We start from the raw sequence: 16,996 nt of genomic DNA on the forward strand, positions 1-16,996 counted from the left end.
ACATGGACTGAAAGATCACAAATTTGTATAATATATAATGAGTATTGATTCATTATGTAGTACATGTGCTCCACATATTATTGACAATAAAAAAAAATCATATACAAGTGTTTGTATATCCTGGTGGGCTAATAGACTCTGCAACCTTTAGGAAGCAAGGTGTCCAAGCTCATCACACGGCTATATCCTCAAAGAGAGAGTAGACTTCGGTATATTTATGGTTACTGGTGACCTCCAATGTACAAGCAATACTCACTCAAGTAACCATGTAAATACATACATTTCACCCTATAGTGAGGAAATTTGGATAAAATAAAATAAAATAAAATAAAATCAAAATCAAAATGAAATGAAAGACCAATAAAAACTTCAGCTTCTATGTGATTACTTTCTTTCTACCTCTGTAGTTCTTGTTTACAAAGAGGACAGCAAGACGTAATTCGGAGCCAGTGATCCACACACTTGAGATGAAAAACATGAGTGCATGGCAACTGCCTCAATTCTTCCTTGTCCTTGTATTTAGCAAGGCAAATACAGCATTCCTGCCAATCACATCACAAGAGGGGAGTGGGGGGAAGAAATCATCAGCCCATTAATGAACTTCAATAGGATAACATCATTTTGACTTAGCATCTACTAATTAAGTTATGCTTGCAAAGACAGGGTTTGAGTTTTTATAAAGATTCATCTCTGCAAGGCCAATTAAACAACCTCTTATTCTATATTAGTATGCTAGATTAAATTTCTCAAAGTTCAAATGTGACTTACTGGATCTTCATTTGAAAGTTCTGAATTGCAGTCAGTATCATTGCCAAGCTCTAAATTGCTGTCAACTTCTTTGTAACTCCAACTAGGAAGCTGGGAGATTTGATCATCAGATGCGCCTTTTTCAGTTGATCCCATGTTCATGTTGTATCCGACGAAGTTGCTAATTAGTGGCACACAACAGCATAGCAGCAAAAACAGTAGGAATGGAAAGGAGTAGCAGATAGCATTCCAAGCTAGCAGGGAGATGCAGAGCACATGAAGTTTTGGGGCTCGAGTGAAGGATCCAAAGCGCGAGTCAAAAACCCAAACATTACCCATCACAAACCATATTGCAAAGAACAGCTCAAGTGAAGTCCGGCATTTGTTCATCAAATGTGAGATCCTGTATCCACCATACATCAATAAAGAGGCTTGTAAAGAACTGAGTACTAAAAAACTTTCTGCACCATGTCCATTAAGTTTATAAGAACCTGTTTGTGTGTAATTGAAAGCAATTGGCTTAAAATGTCTTCCTTTTTATTGTCAAATAATTTGTTTAATGCTGCCATCACAATTAAAAGCATGAGGTTTTGTAAGTTACTTAGGCATAGTTGACTTTCTCATGAATCAATAATCATGAGAACCTTCTTCTTGGTTATATTTGCAGAATTTAGCAATTAGCCAAATATATAAGATGCATAACTACCAAGTTGTTTGCAGAATTCCTAAATAATTCTACCAAGGGAAAATATGATTTTCTTTATTTCTAATGTGCTTTTGTTCCAACTCAAAGTAAAATTTTCACATAGTTTCTAGTCATGATTGTTTCACAACATTTATTTGTTATTTTCATAACTAGGTCCCAAATTCATAATAGTTCCTAAAAGTTCTGCAGTCACTATTGTCTATTAGAACAGCTAATGGAAAGTACTAATGATTGTCAGGACAGAATATAATTCATAGGAGTTGAAGGGTAAAGCAGCATAGATACCTGGATTCTTCACTTCCCCTCTGCTGTTCCATATCAGAAAGGCTGAAACCATCTCCTTGAGACAGATGAAGATGCCTGTAGCGCCCATACAGCAGCAGCAGACTAAGGACACAACCAATATCATAACCAACAATCCATATTCTCATAGGCCAAACAGGCTTCTCCGTCTTAGAAACAGCCAGAGTGAATGATGTGATGCTTATTTGAATAATTATAGCTATAAGCTCCAGCAACATCCAAGTGCTAGAATTGAAAGGGTTATTGCCAAGATCAGATCTTGATCCATTTTGGTAGTGGAACACTCTTCTTAAGAAGGAGAACCACCTTGCTCTAGAGATCCTTACTGCCATCCTAACCAAGAAGGATGAAGGAGGAGGAGCACGAGAAGTCCTATGCCGAGGGCCAACAACCAAACGACCTTCTCCAGGTGGAGGATTTGAAAATGAAACCGCACTGCCTGAATTACACAAGGATTCTGGTGGGAAAAAGTACCGGGTATTCATATTTGGAATGATTTTATAGGACTAGGATCAAGCCCCAAACTTTTACAAATGATAGACTAATAATAACCTTTGTCCACTCTATGATCACAATTCACAAGCAATCTGGATTTTTGGATAAAGAGAAGTTTTATGTGGTTTTAACTGAAAATGGAATAGCAGCAGAAGAGAGACTTAAAATCATAAAGATTGTATTGCGAGTCATGAAAAAAGTGTCTCAGCAGTTGGTATTATTGGTTAAAAGCCTGTAATTCACATGTCACACCATTCATGAGAGTTGAGTGAGGCAAACATGAAAAAATACCAGCTGGGTTGGGCAGCCCTTGAGAATTGGTTTGAAAAGCATGTATCTTTGAGGACTCAAAACTTCAGCGAGAACTTGTTAGCTGCAGCAAGGATCTCTTTTCAGATTTGAAACCAACTCACAAAGCCCACCTCAACCTCAATATTCAAGCACCAATTATGGGTGTGTGCTATTAAAAATATTCCCTTAGTTGAAGAACTCAATTGGGTCTGCACCAGCTCATCACCATGCCGCCGTGAATTTTGACCCCAACTTCAAGCTAGAAACTTTGACAAGCACTATAACATGCAGTAGAGGTCAGAAACTCTATTTGGTATGTATGGATGGACCTTCAATATGAATGAAATCCTTAGGAATTCACATGTAATATAGAAGAATTGGGCAAGACTCAAGAGGATTAGCACAAGATAGGTGTGAAGAATATGTCAGGAAGGTGAAGTTTTGGTGTCTCAGATGGTGACCAAGAATCAACTGCTCAAGCTTTGCTTTCATTCCAAGGGAATCAGAGGGTTTGGAGGGAAGCTAACGGTTGGCCTAACTTTCCTCTCGCTATTGTTTATTAAGTAAGCAAAGCTGAGAGAGCAACTGCTTCTTCAACACTAAATGTGAAGTGTGTCTCTCTCCCTCTCCCTCCAAACTAGAAAATTAAAATAAAAGCAAAGATATATTTTATTAAAACCTGGTTAATTTTATATTACGGTGGAGTTTGGATTGCATTGAAATTATTTCAATTCCTGCATTTGGCCTTTTTTTTTTTTTTTTTTTTTTTTTTGTCCTGTGCACTGTTTACAAGACTTATATGTACAGATTTTAGCAAATTTAATTTTAAAACTGAGTCTTATGGCACTATTCACATATTTAAAAATTATTTCGCTACAGTATTTTCAGTTTTCAGTTTTTAGTAATAAGCCGTAACCAAACAGATCATACATTGAATTTTAATTGGATAAGACTTAAAAGAGATTATTTGATAAATACGTTTATTACATATTAATTTTTTGTTAATGTAATAGAAACTGAATTAATAAATATATTTGAATTATGGCGGGTTACTGTGCCCTTTGAGATTTTATGGAGAGTGGTTGGCTACCTAATCCGAGTTGTGCCATTGTATCATGCATTGTTGGAGGAAGCATGGCCCTCATTTGTGTTACATACTTCACTTGGCCACACCATTCTTGCAGTTGGGAAGCTTGGCGTAGGGTAGAAACATTGTCCTAGGAGAAATCAAGGACATGACTATTAAATACATGGGTGATGGGTCTTATTAATAGTCTTTGTATGCATATAGCATGATTGAAGCATTTGAAACCACTTGAATTTTTTATATAAGGTACACATATCTAGTGGCTAGAAGAATAAAACTTGTCAGCCAAGAGAATTGTTTTTATTATCTTTCGAATGGACTCGTAAAATAGGTTTCAATTAGCTCAATAAGTTAATTCTTTTGTTGTTGAAGGACTTACAAGATAGCAGTTCAAGATATGTGTTTGGATTAGCTTATTTTTCTTTTTTCTTTAAATTAAGTTGAGTAAAAAACTAAAAATACTATAATACCTTGAAAAACAAGTGAAAGCTGTATTAAATCTTACCTAACCAAATAAGCTAAGCTAAACTGTTAGAAGCATGAATTACAATACTCACTAGTCACTATCCTTCAATGGGCTTCTTGTTGTTGGTGGTGGTGTTTTTTAAAATAGAATAAAATTTAGTTACAAAATTGGTTGCAGTCTAACTCAATATCATTTTATTAGAGATAAATTTTGACAAATCTACCATTAGATCATATCTTCTTCTTATATCCTCAATTCTTGCAAAATTTCTAGAAAATTAAAAACCAATAGCTATGTTATTAATAGATTATATAGTAAATAATATCCGTTTAATCCACAAGATTTGACATGTATATTAAAAGCGTAAAAACATGCAATTTAACCGTTAGATTTATAAAATATGTAGTAATATTTATTTTATTAAGTAAGATTATAGTCTTACACAACAACCAATTTTATAACTAAACTTTTTCTTTAAAATATATATACGACACCCAAGATCCCTTTCTTGTATCTTCTAATAAGTTAATACTATGTCAGCATTTCCATAATTCTTTTTTTATAGATAGCATTTCCTTAATTCATATGATAACTTTTGGGTATTCAAATCAGTATTTAGATTCTTCTCAAAGAACCAAAAAAAAAAAAACCGGTATTTAGATTGGATAACTACTGATCCTAAATATAAAAGAAAAAAGATTGGATAACTATGACTTCAATCCTATCTTGATTCTTGTCTGAAAAGGGCAAGAAAGGAAAAATAAATAAGACTTTTCATTTATTTTGTTTTTATGCAAAATTTTTTAGAAGTGAGGAAAAATACAATTGAATTTTGAGCTTGAATTTTTTTAATATCAAATCACATTTATTTTGAAACTAAAATTTTAGAGGTGATTCTCACGTGTGAGCCCCCAAAAATTGAAAGGTGTCTGTCCCACCAAGTGTGCTATTGCTATATGGATGGTGCCAAGACAGTGATTTATTAAAACCCATGTCAACACGTGTTCTCTCACCAACATAATTGGAGATTTAGAAAATCAATTTATTTAGGTCATTATTAACAAAATAAATTCTGAAAAATAAGGTTGTTCTAGAACCATTAATTCATGTATTTATTATAATTGATAGCAACAATTTTTTTTTTATTTAAATGGCTGCATTCAATCAATTTGTAAAACGTAGGTTTCTTACATGAATCATATTCCATCAATTTAGGATGTGATAACTTTTGTGAATTGGCAACGTGTTAGGGAAATAGACTATGATAAGATCACAGAAAATGAAGGTTTAGTGAATAAAACAAAATAATTTAATGAATTTAAGCTTATATATTTCGTAGTTGACTGAAATTTTGACCATCTTTTTAAGTCGGTAACTCGTGGCAACATGTTGATGCTTAAGATGCAAGCATTAATTGGGAGGGAAAGTAGTCTTTTTTTTCAGAAATGGATATGATATGTATGGAAACAAAGGGAACTTTGGCATAATCTACTCTAGTCTAAAGTTGATGTGATGTGGGTTAGACAAGCTCACTTTTTTTTTTCTTTTTACTTTTTAAAACTTAGATATTTAAAAGTCAATATGTTACGCCTTAGATCTTTAAATAAAATCTACAATAAATCTAGGTACACGAAATGTTTCATGACTTCTATTTTTATAATCATTGATGTAGTTTTATTTTTGTAATTGATGGATTATAAAAAGTGAAAGGATATGTTTACCATATTTTTATAATAAATTTTAAGTGACAAGTTGTTATTGTTGGGACAAAAAAATAATCTTCGTGTTAGGTTCAAATTTGAACTAATAATAACTAATTACTTGTAATTTGTTGTGAAAATGTTATAAAAATGTTATAGACGTAGCATCTCTCTTATAAAAATTTATTATTAGTAAATTCAGATAAAAATGATATTACTCCAATTATGATAGGTCAATTAAGTAGGTCAATTAAGTAGGTGTGAAAAATGTTGTTTTGCTAATATCACTCTTAAATCCAAGTACGTGAACTTTGAAGTGCATCAATCAGTTCAAAAAACTGTAACTAGATTTTGCTCAATCTTTTTATTACGCATAAGAAGGGGAAGCTCCATCTTTGGGTACACTCAAACACCATTCACACGCATTCAATTCTTGAAGGCTCAAAACCTTGTTAGGGTGACTAATCCCTAATGCCTATAGAGCTATATACCTATACCAAGTTTCATGGGTGGTGCGTGGGTGAGATAATAAGAAGACACTGGTTTTTTTTGGAGAAGAAAATAAAGTACTAGATTGATTAATTTTTTATTTTTATTTTATGAAAGTAGTAGATTAATTCATTTGAATGCTTTGAAGTTTGAAACCAAAATGGTATTGTTTACAGTTTACTATAGATTTCCATGCAGCCAATAACCATGCAAAAGTGTTTACTAGTACTACCACAATTGAATAAATCCATAGCACACTAGCTTGAAGATCAAAGTTTAATTTTCTCCTGTTTTTTTTATGCATTGCTTTGAAAGAAAACTTTCTCTTAGAAAATTATAAGAGAGCTTTATTTTTTTAGTTAGTCTTTAGTTTTCATTATATAATAGAATATCAAAGTTCCTCCACGTTTATCTTTGTGACAAAAACAGTACGTCTTTTCTTAAGAGGAAAAGTTTAGGATTCAAACTATAAGAAGTAGGAGTTCGGTGGTAAATCTCTCTCCCTCTTACCATCAATATATTTATTCAATCTTCAAATTTTCTAATATTTACAAGTTATCCCATGCAAAGAGAGAGTTTGCTTAGTGCTCAAAAAACTTTTGGTTATGGGTTTAAATTGAGATGAAATATATATATATATATATATATATATATGTATGTATGTATGTATGTATGTATGTATTTCAATCTTAAAGTACGAAAAAATGCTACGTCCACAACATTTTTACAATAAATTTTAAATGGCAAGTGGTTACTAGTTGTTATTGGTGGGAAATAAAAAAGTTATTTAAGTTGAGTTTTTATTTTTTTTAATAATACAAGATAGAAATTCTATTCTCATCTAATCTAAGTGTATATATATATATATATATATATATATATATATATATATATATATATATTTATATGAAGTTTCCTTGGAGACATAAACTCGGGCTCTTACCTCTCACACCTTACAAACACTTATACTTGTGAAGTGATCACCGCATTAAGAGTACATGATGATATTTAAGTTGTGAGTTCAAATTAGAACAAATAACAATTTACCACCTATTATTTGTTGTGAAAATGTTGTAGAAGTAACACTTAATTTTTTTTTAGGTCAAAGTACAACGAAATAACACTTAATATACACTTGATCACATAAGTCATTTCAATTAATTATAGAGTAGTGGATTGAAGGATTTTTCCATCAAAATGATTTGAGGGAAAATTCTTGTACTTAGTAATTTTAAAGCAAGTTTATCGAACCTATCGGGTGGATACTAATAGCATTGGATTCTTCCAAAACTCAAATCAAGGAATCAAATTGAGATTTGGAATTTTGGATGTCGGCAAGCTCAGATTTGTGGATGTGGCACGTTGTTTAGCTGTAGAGTGTAGACACCAACAAGCTCTAGTTAGTTCAGCAAAAAAAAAAAAAAAGTTTGCGTTATTGTATGGACAAACTCAAACTCCTTCAAATTATATTGGAGATAAAGTTGAAGTAACTAATTTTTATTATAAAATATTTACAAATTGTAGTGACAATGATTATAATTGGTGTCACATTAACACTATCATAATAAATTTATTAATTTTTTTTATATGTGATTTGAAGTGAAAATATGAATCTGTAAGGCCAATGTGATACAATGTATAGTATCCCTTTATCAAGCACAAAGCCACAAACACTTTATTTGAGGTGTTGTATCTGTGATATGTATGAAACAGGTCTAGGACACTTCTACATGCGTGTCCTAATCAGATCCTTTTCAAAAAAAAATAATAATAATAATAATTATGGCACATGGCCTTAACACATGAACAAAAGGAATAAATACATTTTCACAAAACATAGATTCACTTTAATAGTCATAAATTCACTTTATTATCCATTATTATGCTCTATTTGTTTTAACATTAATATTTTCCTAAAAATGAATCATTTTCCAAAAAGTATTTTATAGAAAAATATTTTATTTTCCTATGTTTGGTTATGCCCTTAAAATAAGTTGAAAATTATCTCTTAATTTCTCTTATTTAAGTTTGTGTAAGATAAAATTATTTTTCTTATTTAGTTTTTCATATATGTGCTTCTTAGGTATCCATAATATCACTCTTTTTTATCAATCCCGATAAATTAAATCAGTCTGTCGATTTTCTCGTACACCTAAGCAGGCCGGACCTAGACTAACTCAAAACCTGAGGTTGGCCCAAAACTTGGTCAAGCCCAAAAAAATTACTGATAAACATTGAAAAACCATGGGCCTCTCAAGAGTGACCACAGAGCCTCTTTGGTCATCTCTCTGGGCTTGACTTCTTAACCCAGCCCATAGTCCCCATTCATCTTTTTATTATTCTCACAAACCCATCTCTCTCTCTCTCTCTGAGCTTGCTTTTTATAATTAGCTTTTGTAAACCAAAACGACACAGTTTTAGACTCTCATATAAAAATATAGAAAGCCCTAACAATTCAATCTTTCTCGAGCTTTCTTCACCAAATCGTATAGCTTCGAAGCCTTAGCTCTCTCTCTCTTCGCAGTGATTCAGATTCCGATTCTTCGCTTCGACCAGTCCAATTTCAAACCGGTAATTGAAAATTTTTAATTGTTTTTTGGATTTATATATTGTTGAATTTGAGTTGTAGCGATTAATTGTGTGTAAAATTCGATTTTTTTAATTTGGGTTTTGATTTTAGGGTTTTGATTCTCTGAAAAATCTGAGTTTGGTTGTAGAAGTAGAGAAAATTCGTGTGATATATGATATGTTTGGTTGCTTAGAAACCGTAGGAAAAGATAGGAATCACGAACTTGAAATTTAGGGTATTTTTGACACTCCATTGAATTTTAGTTTTGTTCTCATTTATTAGTGTTATTCTTTTTTTGTTTGTGTTTTGGGTTTCTGATCTAATCTTTATAAAATGAAAGATTCTTGCAAAACAAAAATGGGAATTTCACTGATTTTAGTTTTACATTTTGTATAAGATTTTTCATTTAGTTTATATTTCTGGCTAAGAACTTTAGGCCCATGCCCGAACTGACCGGACCCAACTTCCACAACTGTGGTCCAAGCTCACCTCTTTATATGGCCTAAATGATTTTGTTGTTGTAAACTTTGTAATAACTATGTGGTTGTAATTTATGTGCTTCTAAACTTGCCATTTTTTTTTAAAAAAATTTCGGGTTTTGAGCTTGTTATCTTTGTTTTCTGGGTGGTCTGCAGTTTGGTATTCTTTTGTATATGGCCTTCAATGCATTAGCTGTGTTAGTTTACAAAGTGGGTTGTGTGATTATGCATTTTGAAGTATCTTGTTGCGGTGGATAGGTTATTGTTTGAGAATATTGTGAGGAGATGACGACTGCAGCTCGTCCCACATGGGCACCAGCAAAAGGTGGTAACGAGCAAGGTGGTACTCGAATTTTTGGTCCTTCACAAAAGTACTCATCAAGGGACCTTGCTGCTCATACAACTTTGAAGCCCAGGTAGAGTTCTATCATCTTCTTGTATCTTTATTTCTAATTGTATGCTTTTGTGTTGGATGGACGACTATCTTGAGGGTTTTGTATTTTCTAAACTTGAATAGAACTTGAAGAAATTATTCTTTAGGTGTGGATCTTATTTATAATGTTTCTCTGAATTTATTTATTTGTTTGTTGTTGTTGGCTTTTGTTTTTTGGGGATTGGGGTGGGGGGGGGGATGTGGTGGTTGGAACTAGGACTAGGCTTCACAACCAGGAAATCAGCCTCCTTTAAGAGTGAGTGGCAACAATAGGTGGAGAGTTCTGTCTAAACCCCTAATAGAGACTTTTAATTTATGGCTGTCAATGGGCTATAGCTCAAATGTCACTGGTGCGTGCTTTCTTGCCAATAAAAAAGTTGTTGCTTAAGGCATTATTAGTTGTAAGAAGATCTCAATGGGGAATACGTTATTAGCTTAGGAAATTCGGGAGCTATTATTGCATGTAAAGTGGGAAAGAGACAGGAGTTTTTCTAGATTTTTTTTACTCTCTCTCTCTCCGACTCTGTTTTATGAATGGGGAATGGTTCAAGATTTTGTATTTGAGAGTTGTAGATAAATTGATATATATGTGATCAGCCAGCTGCATCTCAAACGTCCATATCTGTGTATATATAGTGCATATGAAGTGAGATTCCAGTATTCCTACGTACGGGGCTGTTTCTTTCAATATATTTTCTATGTTACTTATCAAAAAAAAAAAAGAGATTCCAGTATTCTATTCTATATTTATGGTCTTGGTCCAATCCAATGTAGTCTTTTTGTGCAAGTGTTTCCTTTTCATGCCAATATGAGAAACACTTTCTGATTGTTGTCTGCACCTCCAGAAAGGATGGGCAGGACACCCAAGATGAATTGCAGAAGAGGAATCTCCGTGAAGAGCTTGAAGAGCGCGAGCGGAGGCATTTCTCGTCAAAGGATAAGTCCTATAATGGTAAGAAAAGGAATATATCTATATTACCAAAGTTTGTTGGCTTGCAACATCTTATTGTTGATTTGTTGAATTTACCTCATTTATATATTGTTTCCACAATGTACTTTTTTAGCATTTTGCTGTTTATTTAGTTGACTTGTATGTTGTTGCAGATGAAAGAGGTCGCAGGAAGGAAAGCCATCTCCTATTGGAAGGTGAATCTACCAGCTCACCTGATGTGTATATCAATTTAGTGACTCCTATATGTACTTTTTTTTCCTAATAAGTACTCCCTAGATATAGTTATACAGTCTATTAACTGCATAAATCATTAAATTTTACAGGGACAAGGAGTGAAGCTGAAGATCGTATTGTTCCACGAAGTGTAGATGCTGATGACTCTGATGTAGAAGTAAAAAGTGACGATGAGAGGTTATTAATTTGTTTCCCTTGGTAGAGTTATTTATTTATTTATTTTTATCTGCCAATATACTTGACTCATGCAAATTCTAGGTTCAGTTTTCTTTGAATCAATAATTATGTGTGTGTTTCATAAGAGTGCATTTGGAGTGTTCGTCCAAAATTTTGTTCATATGTCCTGTGTATAATTCATATGAGTGTTTTTGGAATGCTCTTTAAAAATTGTATTCATATGTCTTATGTGTAGTTCATAAAAGTGCTTTTGGAATGTTCTTTTTAAAATTGTGTTCATAAGTGTTACTCGAAGAGGAATTTTCTGATTCATTTTGACTATTTGACTCCATTGCTCATTTATGCCTTTGCATCCAGAATGATGTGTCCTCTGGATTAAACACTATTTGTTAATACTTCTTGTATGTTGTGTTAGTGATGATGATGACGATGATGAGGATGATGAAGCAGCTCTTATACTTGAGCTTGAACAAATAAGGAAAGAAAGAGCAGAGGAGAAGCTACGGAAGGTGAGTGTTACTTTATCCTGGGATTGCTCTACTCTTAATTGATATCTCAATTTGGCACTGCTTATTGGAGCAAATGAATCGGCTATTTATAATATGTTTGTAAGGATATTATATGTTGGCCAGCCAAAACAGTAAAGGGATGTATGTGCTGTTTCTTGGTGTCATTCTTTCAAACTCCTATTAATGCATCACTAAGAGTATGGGAATACTTTTGTATGAAAAGTGATGGGTACACCCTGAAATGGATTTCTCCCAAATTTTGCTAACTTGTCACCTTTTTGTATCATTATCAGTGTTTTTTGGTTACAGTAGTTGTGACAAATATGCATTGTTCATTTGTAGGAACGACTAGAGCGGGAAGAAGAGCTTAAAGCCAAAGAAGCAGAGCTTCTTCGAGGAAACCCACTACTTAATGGTACAACATCAACATCTTTTAATGTGAAACGAAGGTCAGTTGCTGGAAGATCCAACCTTACACAAGTTTTTTTAAACAAATCTAGGAACTTCTTTAATGATTTTTAATTTTTATGTTTGTCCTGTCCTAATGCATTGCTTTTTATGCATTTATTGGCTTAGGTGGGATGACGATGTGGTGTTTAAGAACCAGGCCCGTGGTGAAACCAAGACTCCTAAGCGCTTCATTAATGACACCATCAGGAATGACTTCCACAGGAAGTTCCTGCAAAAATACATGAAGTAGTTTATCGTTCAGATATTTAGATAGAAGCCTCAATGATATTGGTGTCAAAAGAAATCTGTACTTATACAATGATTGTATGTATCAAAATGTAGCAAATTGTTCTGCTGGATATGCATTTGGCTCCGTTGCATAATGAGACTTCAAAATTTGGCATTTAATATTTTGTTGGATCTGAATGTTGAATATTGAATGACTGTATATGTTGGCAAGAGTTGTTTATCTAATCTTTTGGAAGTGTGGAATCGTAACAGCTGGTTCTTTAAACAACAAAAACATAAAAAAGTGAAAATCCAGTAGTGGCAACAACTGCTTTTCTTGTCCTCAGCATATGTTCATTGAATCACATCTTGGTCTCCAATAATGTTGTATGACCTCTCACTGTGCTAAGCTAACAACCAAATCAATACACACAAAATCCCAGTATGTTCCAAACTGAACAATACTTCAAAATTCTTACATGGAGGAATAATTTACAACTCTTGTTTACATGCTACTAAAAAATGGAAGAAGAATACATGATAAACTATTGTTACAGAAACTGAAAAGAGAAAAAGCATTGGTGGGGGCGGTGGACTAACATCATCCTCAGCCAATCTTTGAATAATTACTGTTAAAATTGAATGACCACTGAAGAGAGTGACAAAGAATCATGTGCTTGCACAGGCTGTGTAGTGTGTTCCAATGGCTCCCATTACTGCATGCAAATAAATAGAGGCACTGGCAGAGGCTTTTCTTTTTTGATAAGTTGGCAGAGGCTTAATTATGCATTTTGTTCTTGCTTCTTCTTAGGTTCTTCTAGAACAAATTCTGCATACAAATCTTTAAGAGCGATGACAACTGTAGTTATCAGAGGGCCCATAATTGCTCCCTGTAGAACAATGGATACAAGTCCAAACAACCCAGCAGACATCATTAGTACAACGTTACAAGTTGTGCAGAAAGCTAGTACAAAATAAAACCTTTCTACAACAAACTAAACCAAACACCATCAAATTGAAGTTGAAGTATCATGAGTGTTTCGTTCCAAAAACAATCAATATTGGCAGAAACAACAGAAATACGGTATACCAAGGGATAGGTTAGGTGAAAATTCTGAGTAGAAAACTGGCAGGATTTTTTTAGTAACATTTCAAGACTATAATTCTTTAGTAACAAAGCACTAAATAAATTTCCTCATAAAGAGATTTGAGTCATGCTTTTTTTCACTGACCTGACCACTAGAGGTTTACCTAACACCCACATTCATTCAAGGAGAAATTTTCTGGAAATGTTAAATTTAGTTTATTTTTATAAATTAAATAAATAAGAACAACAATCAAACAAACAGTTGGCTGATAACTCAATTCTTTTAGAACAAATAACAGTCCGAACTATTGAACAACCATCCACTATAGACTGAAGTAAACATCATCAATTTCATTAGAAAAATTAACAAATTTGGCAGAAGACTACACCTATGAAGGATAGTAGAGCTGCAGGTTTATGTTAATGGGACTCAAGTAACCAAGGTCATCATACTCTATTAACAAGCCACTGTCAAGACTCATTTGGGAGATGCTGCTGCAGCCTGCAGCTTCCCAATATCGGAACAAAACTCCAAGTTCATTGCAAAGAAAATAACTTTCCAATCAAAATATGTAAGTTGAAACTCTTTCGATCTCTAAGCTAGCTAATCTTCCATACAGAAATCTATAATCAGGATACTGATAAAGCTTCAATTATGTCCTATGGATGATGCGTGTCAATTGCAATAAGAAGCATCCATATATACTTTTAAGATTTCATAAGATGCTGACTCTCCAGACTGACTGAATAAGAGACTTGCATTGAGAATATTAAAGGACAAACCAGAGGATAAATCATGACAATACTATAAAAAGGAACAAAAGATTGATAATTACCTCAAGTGCAGAAGGGAACAACGTCATTCCACCAAGGATGCTAAGCCCTGTAAGATAGGCACTATGACCAGGTATGTCCTCCTGAATTTCTGAAGCACCATAATCCATAAGCAGAAGATGAATAATTGACAAGCTAGCCGCTAATATGTATCTTCCTTCCAGTAACAGTTGCACAGCTGCTGGAATTGTGGCCAACCAATATGGAAAGATAGGAAATAGAGGGCTGAGTAATGCAAGCACAGTTGACATGTACAAGAAATGTATCTTGTACAGTCTAAACAAAAGCCAAGTGAGACATCCCTGAAAAATTACAATCTCAGCCGTAGCCAAAAGCACACCCGAAATTGCCTTATCAAGAACCTCAACACATCTAACTCTTGCTGAATTTGGCATTGGAAGCATATACATTACTTGTGCAGTCACCCCACCAGACTCCGAAGTGATCAGATAATACAACACCCAAAAGAACACCATTGACTGAGACACAAAATTGAAGACCTCTGCTGCCCCAGACACTATAGAATTCCCAATGGAAAACAAAAAACTTGCACCACTCCCTAACACAGTTCTACTACTAGCAAACACACGTTGTGACACATCCATTCCTTTAACAGCAAACCCTTTAGCCTTCTCAACCAAGTCTTCCCGAGTAATTATCAACTCCCTAAACATATCATCCAATTCTGTATATATCATCCCCCACTCCCTATTACTAACCCGATTCCTCAAGCTCAAAAATCTCTCCGTATAAGGCGAAGGCTTAACTAAAGCCGTCGAGTTTGAATTCCCTGAATCATTACCCGAATTCTTTATCACAAAATGCTTAATCCCAGTGACAAGCTCAGTCATATTATACTGCATTGCCAAACTATCAACCTGATCCAACACAGTCTCATAACATTTAGTAGTGTACTTATCCACCATTCCAGCTACATCATTCTCATCCATCCACTTTTTCATACCTAACCTCTCAGCATAATTGCTCTCCTCCACATGTGATTTCAAAGAAATCACAGCATCTTTGCCTTCTACACCAATCTTATAAGAGAAAAAAATGACCCCAGTTAAAAACCCAACAATCATACCAACAATTAGACCAATTGCCACAATGGTTTTCAACCTCTTCAAAATCCCACGAGTGAAAAAAGCACTAATAGCAGTACGTCTAAAGCTATTACTCCGAAAAGACGACACAGCCGACATTGTCGAATCAACCCTTTTGGAGCTAATAACAAGGCCTAATCCGATCAAACACAGAGACCCAATTGTCCCAAACTTCTCATAAGCTATAACAAAGATACCAAACGACAATAGCCATCGCAAAAGCTTTGAAAACCCACTTCGGAACCTTCTGGGGGGCTCTGATTTTGGCTTTCTGAGAACGACCCTGGAGCAAAGTTGGCGAATTTCGATCAGGGTATGAACGAAAACTTCAAAAACCGCAACTGGGACAGCGAGAAAAGTCTCTGTGAGGCCAAGGTGAAGAGGCTCAGACCAAAACGAAACAAGTGTTTGTTGAATGCCTCTGAGAGGGATAGAACAGAGAATTGCCCATTGGATGGGGCGAAGATACGCGTCGAGGAGTTTTGCGACGAAGTAGAGAATGAAAATGGTGAAAGCGAGGCCTGCGTGAGCCATGGCGATGTATAGGGCAAGACGGACTTGTGGGTCGCCTGAGAGAGAATTTTGATCTGGGTCTGGTTTTGGTGGTGGTGGTGGTGGTGGTGTTGGAGAAGGTTTGCGGTTTGAGGCGGATCGGAACATGTCTTGCCACGCTGGGGTTGGTGATGGTGATGATGACGATGAATTTGAGTTTTTGGATTCTGGGTCTGTATATGGAACTAGGTCCATTTGTTTCAGTTTATTTTGATGCGAGAGACAGTTGTGTTTTATGTTGTTGTTGTTTGAGTCTGTGATGTTGTGAGGGTAACAGAAAGAAAGAAAGAAAGAAAGAAAGAGTTAAACTTGGGGCCTAGGGAAGGGTTCCTCTAATGCTGGACACACTGACAGAGTGGTTGTCAGAGAGAGAAAGAGGTAGAGAGAGAAAAGGGAATAGATTTTGCTCATTTTGGAGTGGGTAATTCTAAAATTCTAATTCTAATTCCAAGTGGGTGCATGTCTCGGAGTGAGAAAAAAAGACTTTTGTTTTGGAAATATGCAGAAGAAGGATGATGAAATAGTGGGCTCTGTCATCTGTGGACCTACGGGTTTGTGCCCTGCTTCCCTTTTGTGGGACCTCAAAAGTCTGGATTATGAATATAGTAATATATACTTAGGTGCTGTACAAATGCAAATACATTAAGTATTCTAATTTTCTTAAGTGATGTCGGTATGTCATTTGCTCCTAATTTTCTCCATCTGCATATTTAAAAAAAAGATATATATATATATATATATATATATATATATATTTTTAAATGTGAAACCTGTATTGTACTTAAATTCAATAAAATATTCTGGTCCGCAAGATCTGCTAGACATGACACTTCTAATATTTTTTATAATATACTTAACACTTATTAATATAGTCTATTGTGATGATAGAAACGTCACTTTTACCTGAATTTATTGCTGACATTATTTACCAATAGCTTGTTTCTATAATCTATAAAAAAAAAAAAAAAGAAGAAGATTGCACCTTAAACTTATTGTTATTGTATAGGTAAATTGTATGTATTAAAAAGTTGATTGTTTTCTTCTATTTGAGTAATATTATTATGAGGCAACATTTTTTAATAATTCTATCATAATTAACCTA

The 16,996-nt window shown here is 34.2% G+C and overlaps 3 protein-coding genes across 4 annotated transcripts; 1 reads left to right on the forward strand and 2 right to left on the reverse strand.

Moving 5' to 3' along the window:
- Positions 1-3,176, reverse strand: LOC142640902 (E3 ubiquitin-protein ligase At4g11680). Of its 2 annotated transcripts, XM_075815218.1 has the most exons (4): positions 2,543-3,175; positions 1,739-2,195; positions 769-1,150; positions 1-542 (listed from the first exon to the last, which is right to left on the reverse strand). In XM_075815218.1, exons 2-4 carry the CDS (start codon positions 2,086-2,088, stop codon positions 396-398), a joined length of 879 nt encoding a protein of 292 aa, XP_075671333.1. In that variant the 5' UTR covers positions 2,089-2,195; positions 2,543-3,175; the 3' UTR covers positions 1-395. The 2 variants fall into 2 exon arrangements, with proteins under 2 accessions (XP_075671333.1, XP_075671332.1); XM_075815217.1 differs by having other exon boundaries at positions 1,739-3,176.
- A 5,470-nt stretch (positions 3,177-8,646) lies between these two features.
- LOC142638927 (uncharacterized) lies at positions 8,647-12,495 on the forward strand. Its single transcript, XM_075813004.1, has 8 exons — positions 8,647-8,855; positions 9,591-9,748; positions 10,611-10,717; positions 10,870-10,911; positions 11,041-11,128; positions 11,544-11,637; positions 11,980-12,086; positions 12,214-12,495. The coding sequence occupies exons 2-8, from the start codon at positions 9,618-9,620 to the stop codon at positions 12,335-12,337; spliced, it is 693 nt and encodes a 230-aa protein (XP_075669119.1). The 5' UTR covers positions 8,647-8,855; positions 9,591-9,617; the 3' UTR covers positions 12,338-12,495.
- Positions 12,496-12,631: 136 nt separating this feature from the next.
- LOC142638926 (uncharacterized) lies at positions 12,632-16,292 on the reverse strand. The gene is made up of 2 exons (XM_075813003.1): positions 14,239-16,292; positions 12,632-13,205 (listed from the first exon to the last, which is right to left on the reverse strand). Exons 1-2 carry the CDS (start codon positions 16,087-16,089, stop codon positions 13,098-13,100), a joined length of 1,959 nt encoding a protein of 652 aa, XP_075669118.1. The 5' UTR covers positions 16,090-16,292; the 3' UTR covers positions 12,632-13,097.
- Positions 16,293-16,996: the final 704 nt, after the last annotated feature.

This window comes from Castanea sativa, chromosome 6 (assembly GCF_040712315.1).
Source record: "Castanea sativa cultivar Marrone di Chiusa Pesio chromosome 6, ASM4071231v1".
In the NCBI taxonomy this organism is placed as follows: domain Eukaryota; kingdom Viridiplantae; phylum Streptophyta; class Magnoliopsida; order Fagales; family Fagaceae; genus Castanea; species Castanea sativa.

Excerpts from the sequence above, each read along its gene's own strand:
- LOC142640902 (XM_075815217.1), bottom strand. The coding sequence starts at position 2,241 with ATGAATACCCGGTACTTTTTCCCACCAGAATCCTTGTGTAATTCAGGC. Across the intron at positions 1,151-1,738 it reads AGGGGAAGTGAAGAATCCAG|GATCTCACATTTGATGAACA; the intron begins GTATCTATGCTG and ends TGGTGGATACAG. Across the intron at positions 543-768 it reads AACTTTCAAATGAAGATCCA|GAATGCTGTATTTGCCTTGC; the intron begins GTAAGTCACATT and ends TGTGATTGGCAG.
- LOC142638927 (XM_075813004.1), top strand. The coding sequence starts at position 9,618 with ATGACGACTGCAGCTCGTCCCACATGGGCACCAGCAAAAGGTGGTAAC. Across the intron at positions 9,749-10,610 it reads CATACAACTTTGAAGCCCAG|AAAGGATGGGCAGGACACCC; the intron begins GTAGAGTTCTAT and ends CTGCACCTCCAG. Across the intron at positions 11,129-11,543 it reads GTAAAAAGTGACGATGAGAG|TGATGATGATGACGATGATG; the intron begins GTTATTAATTTG and ends ATGTTGTGTTAG.
- LOC142638926 (XM_075813003.1), bottom strand. The coding sequence starts at position 16,089 with ATGGACCTAGTTCCATATACAGACCCAGAATCCAAAAACTCAAATTCA. Across the intron at positions 13,206-14,238 it reads TGTTCCCTTCTGCACTTGAG|GGAGCAATTATGGGCCCTCT; the intron begins GTAATTATCAAT and ends ATTGTTCTACAG.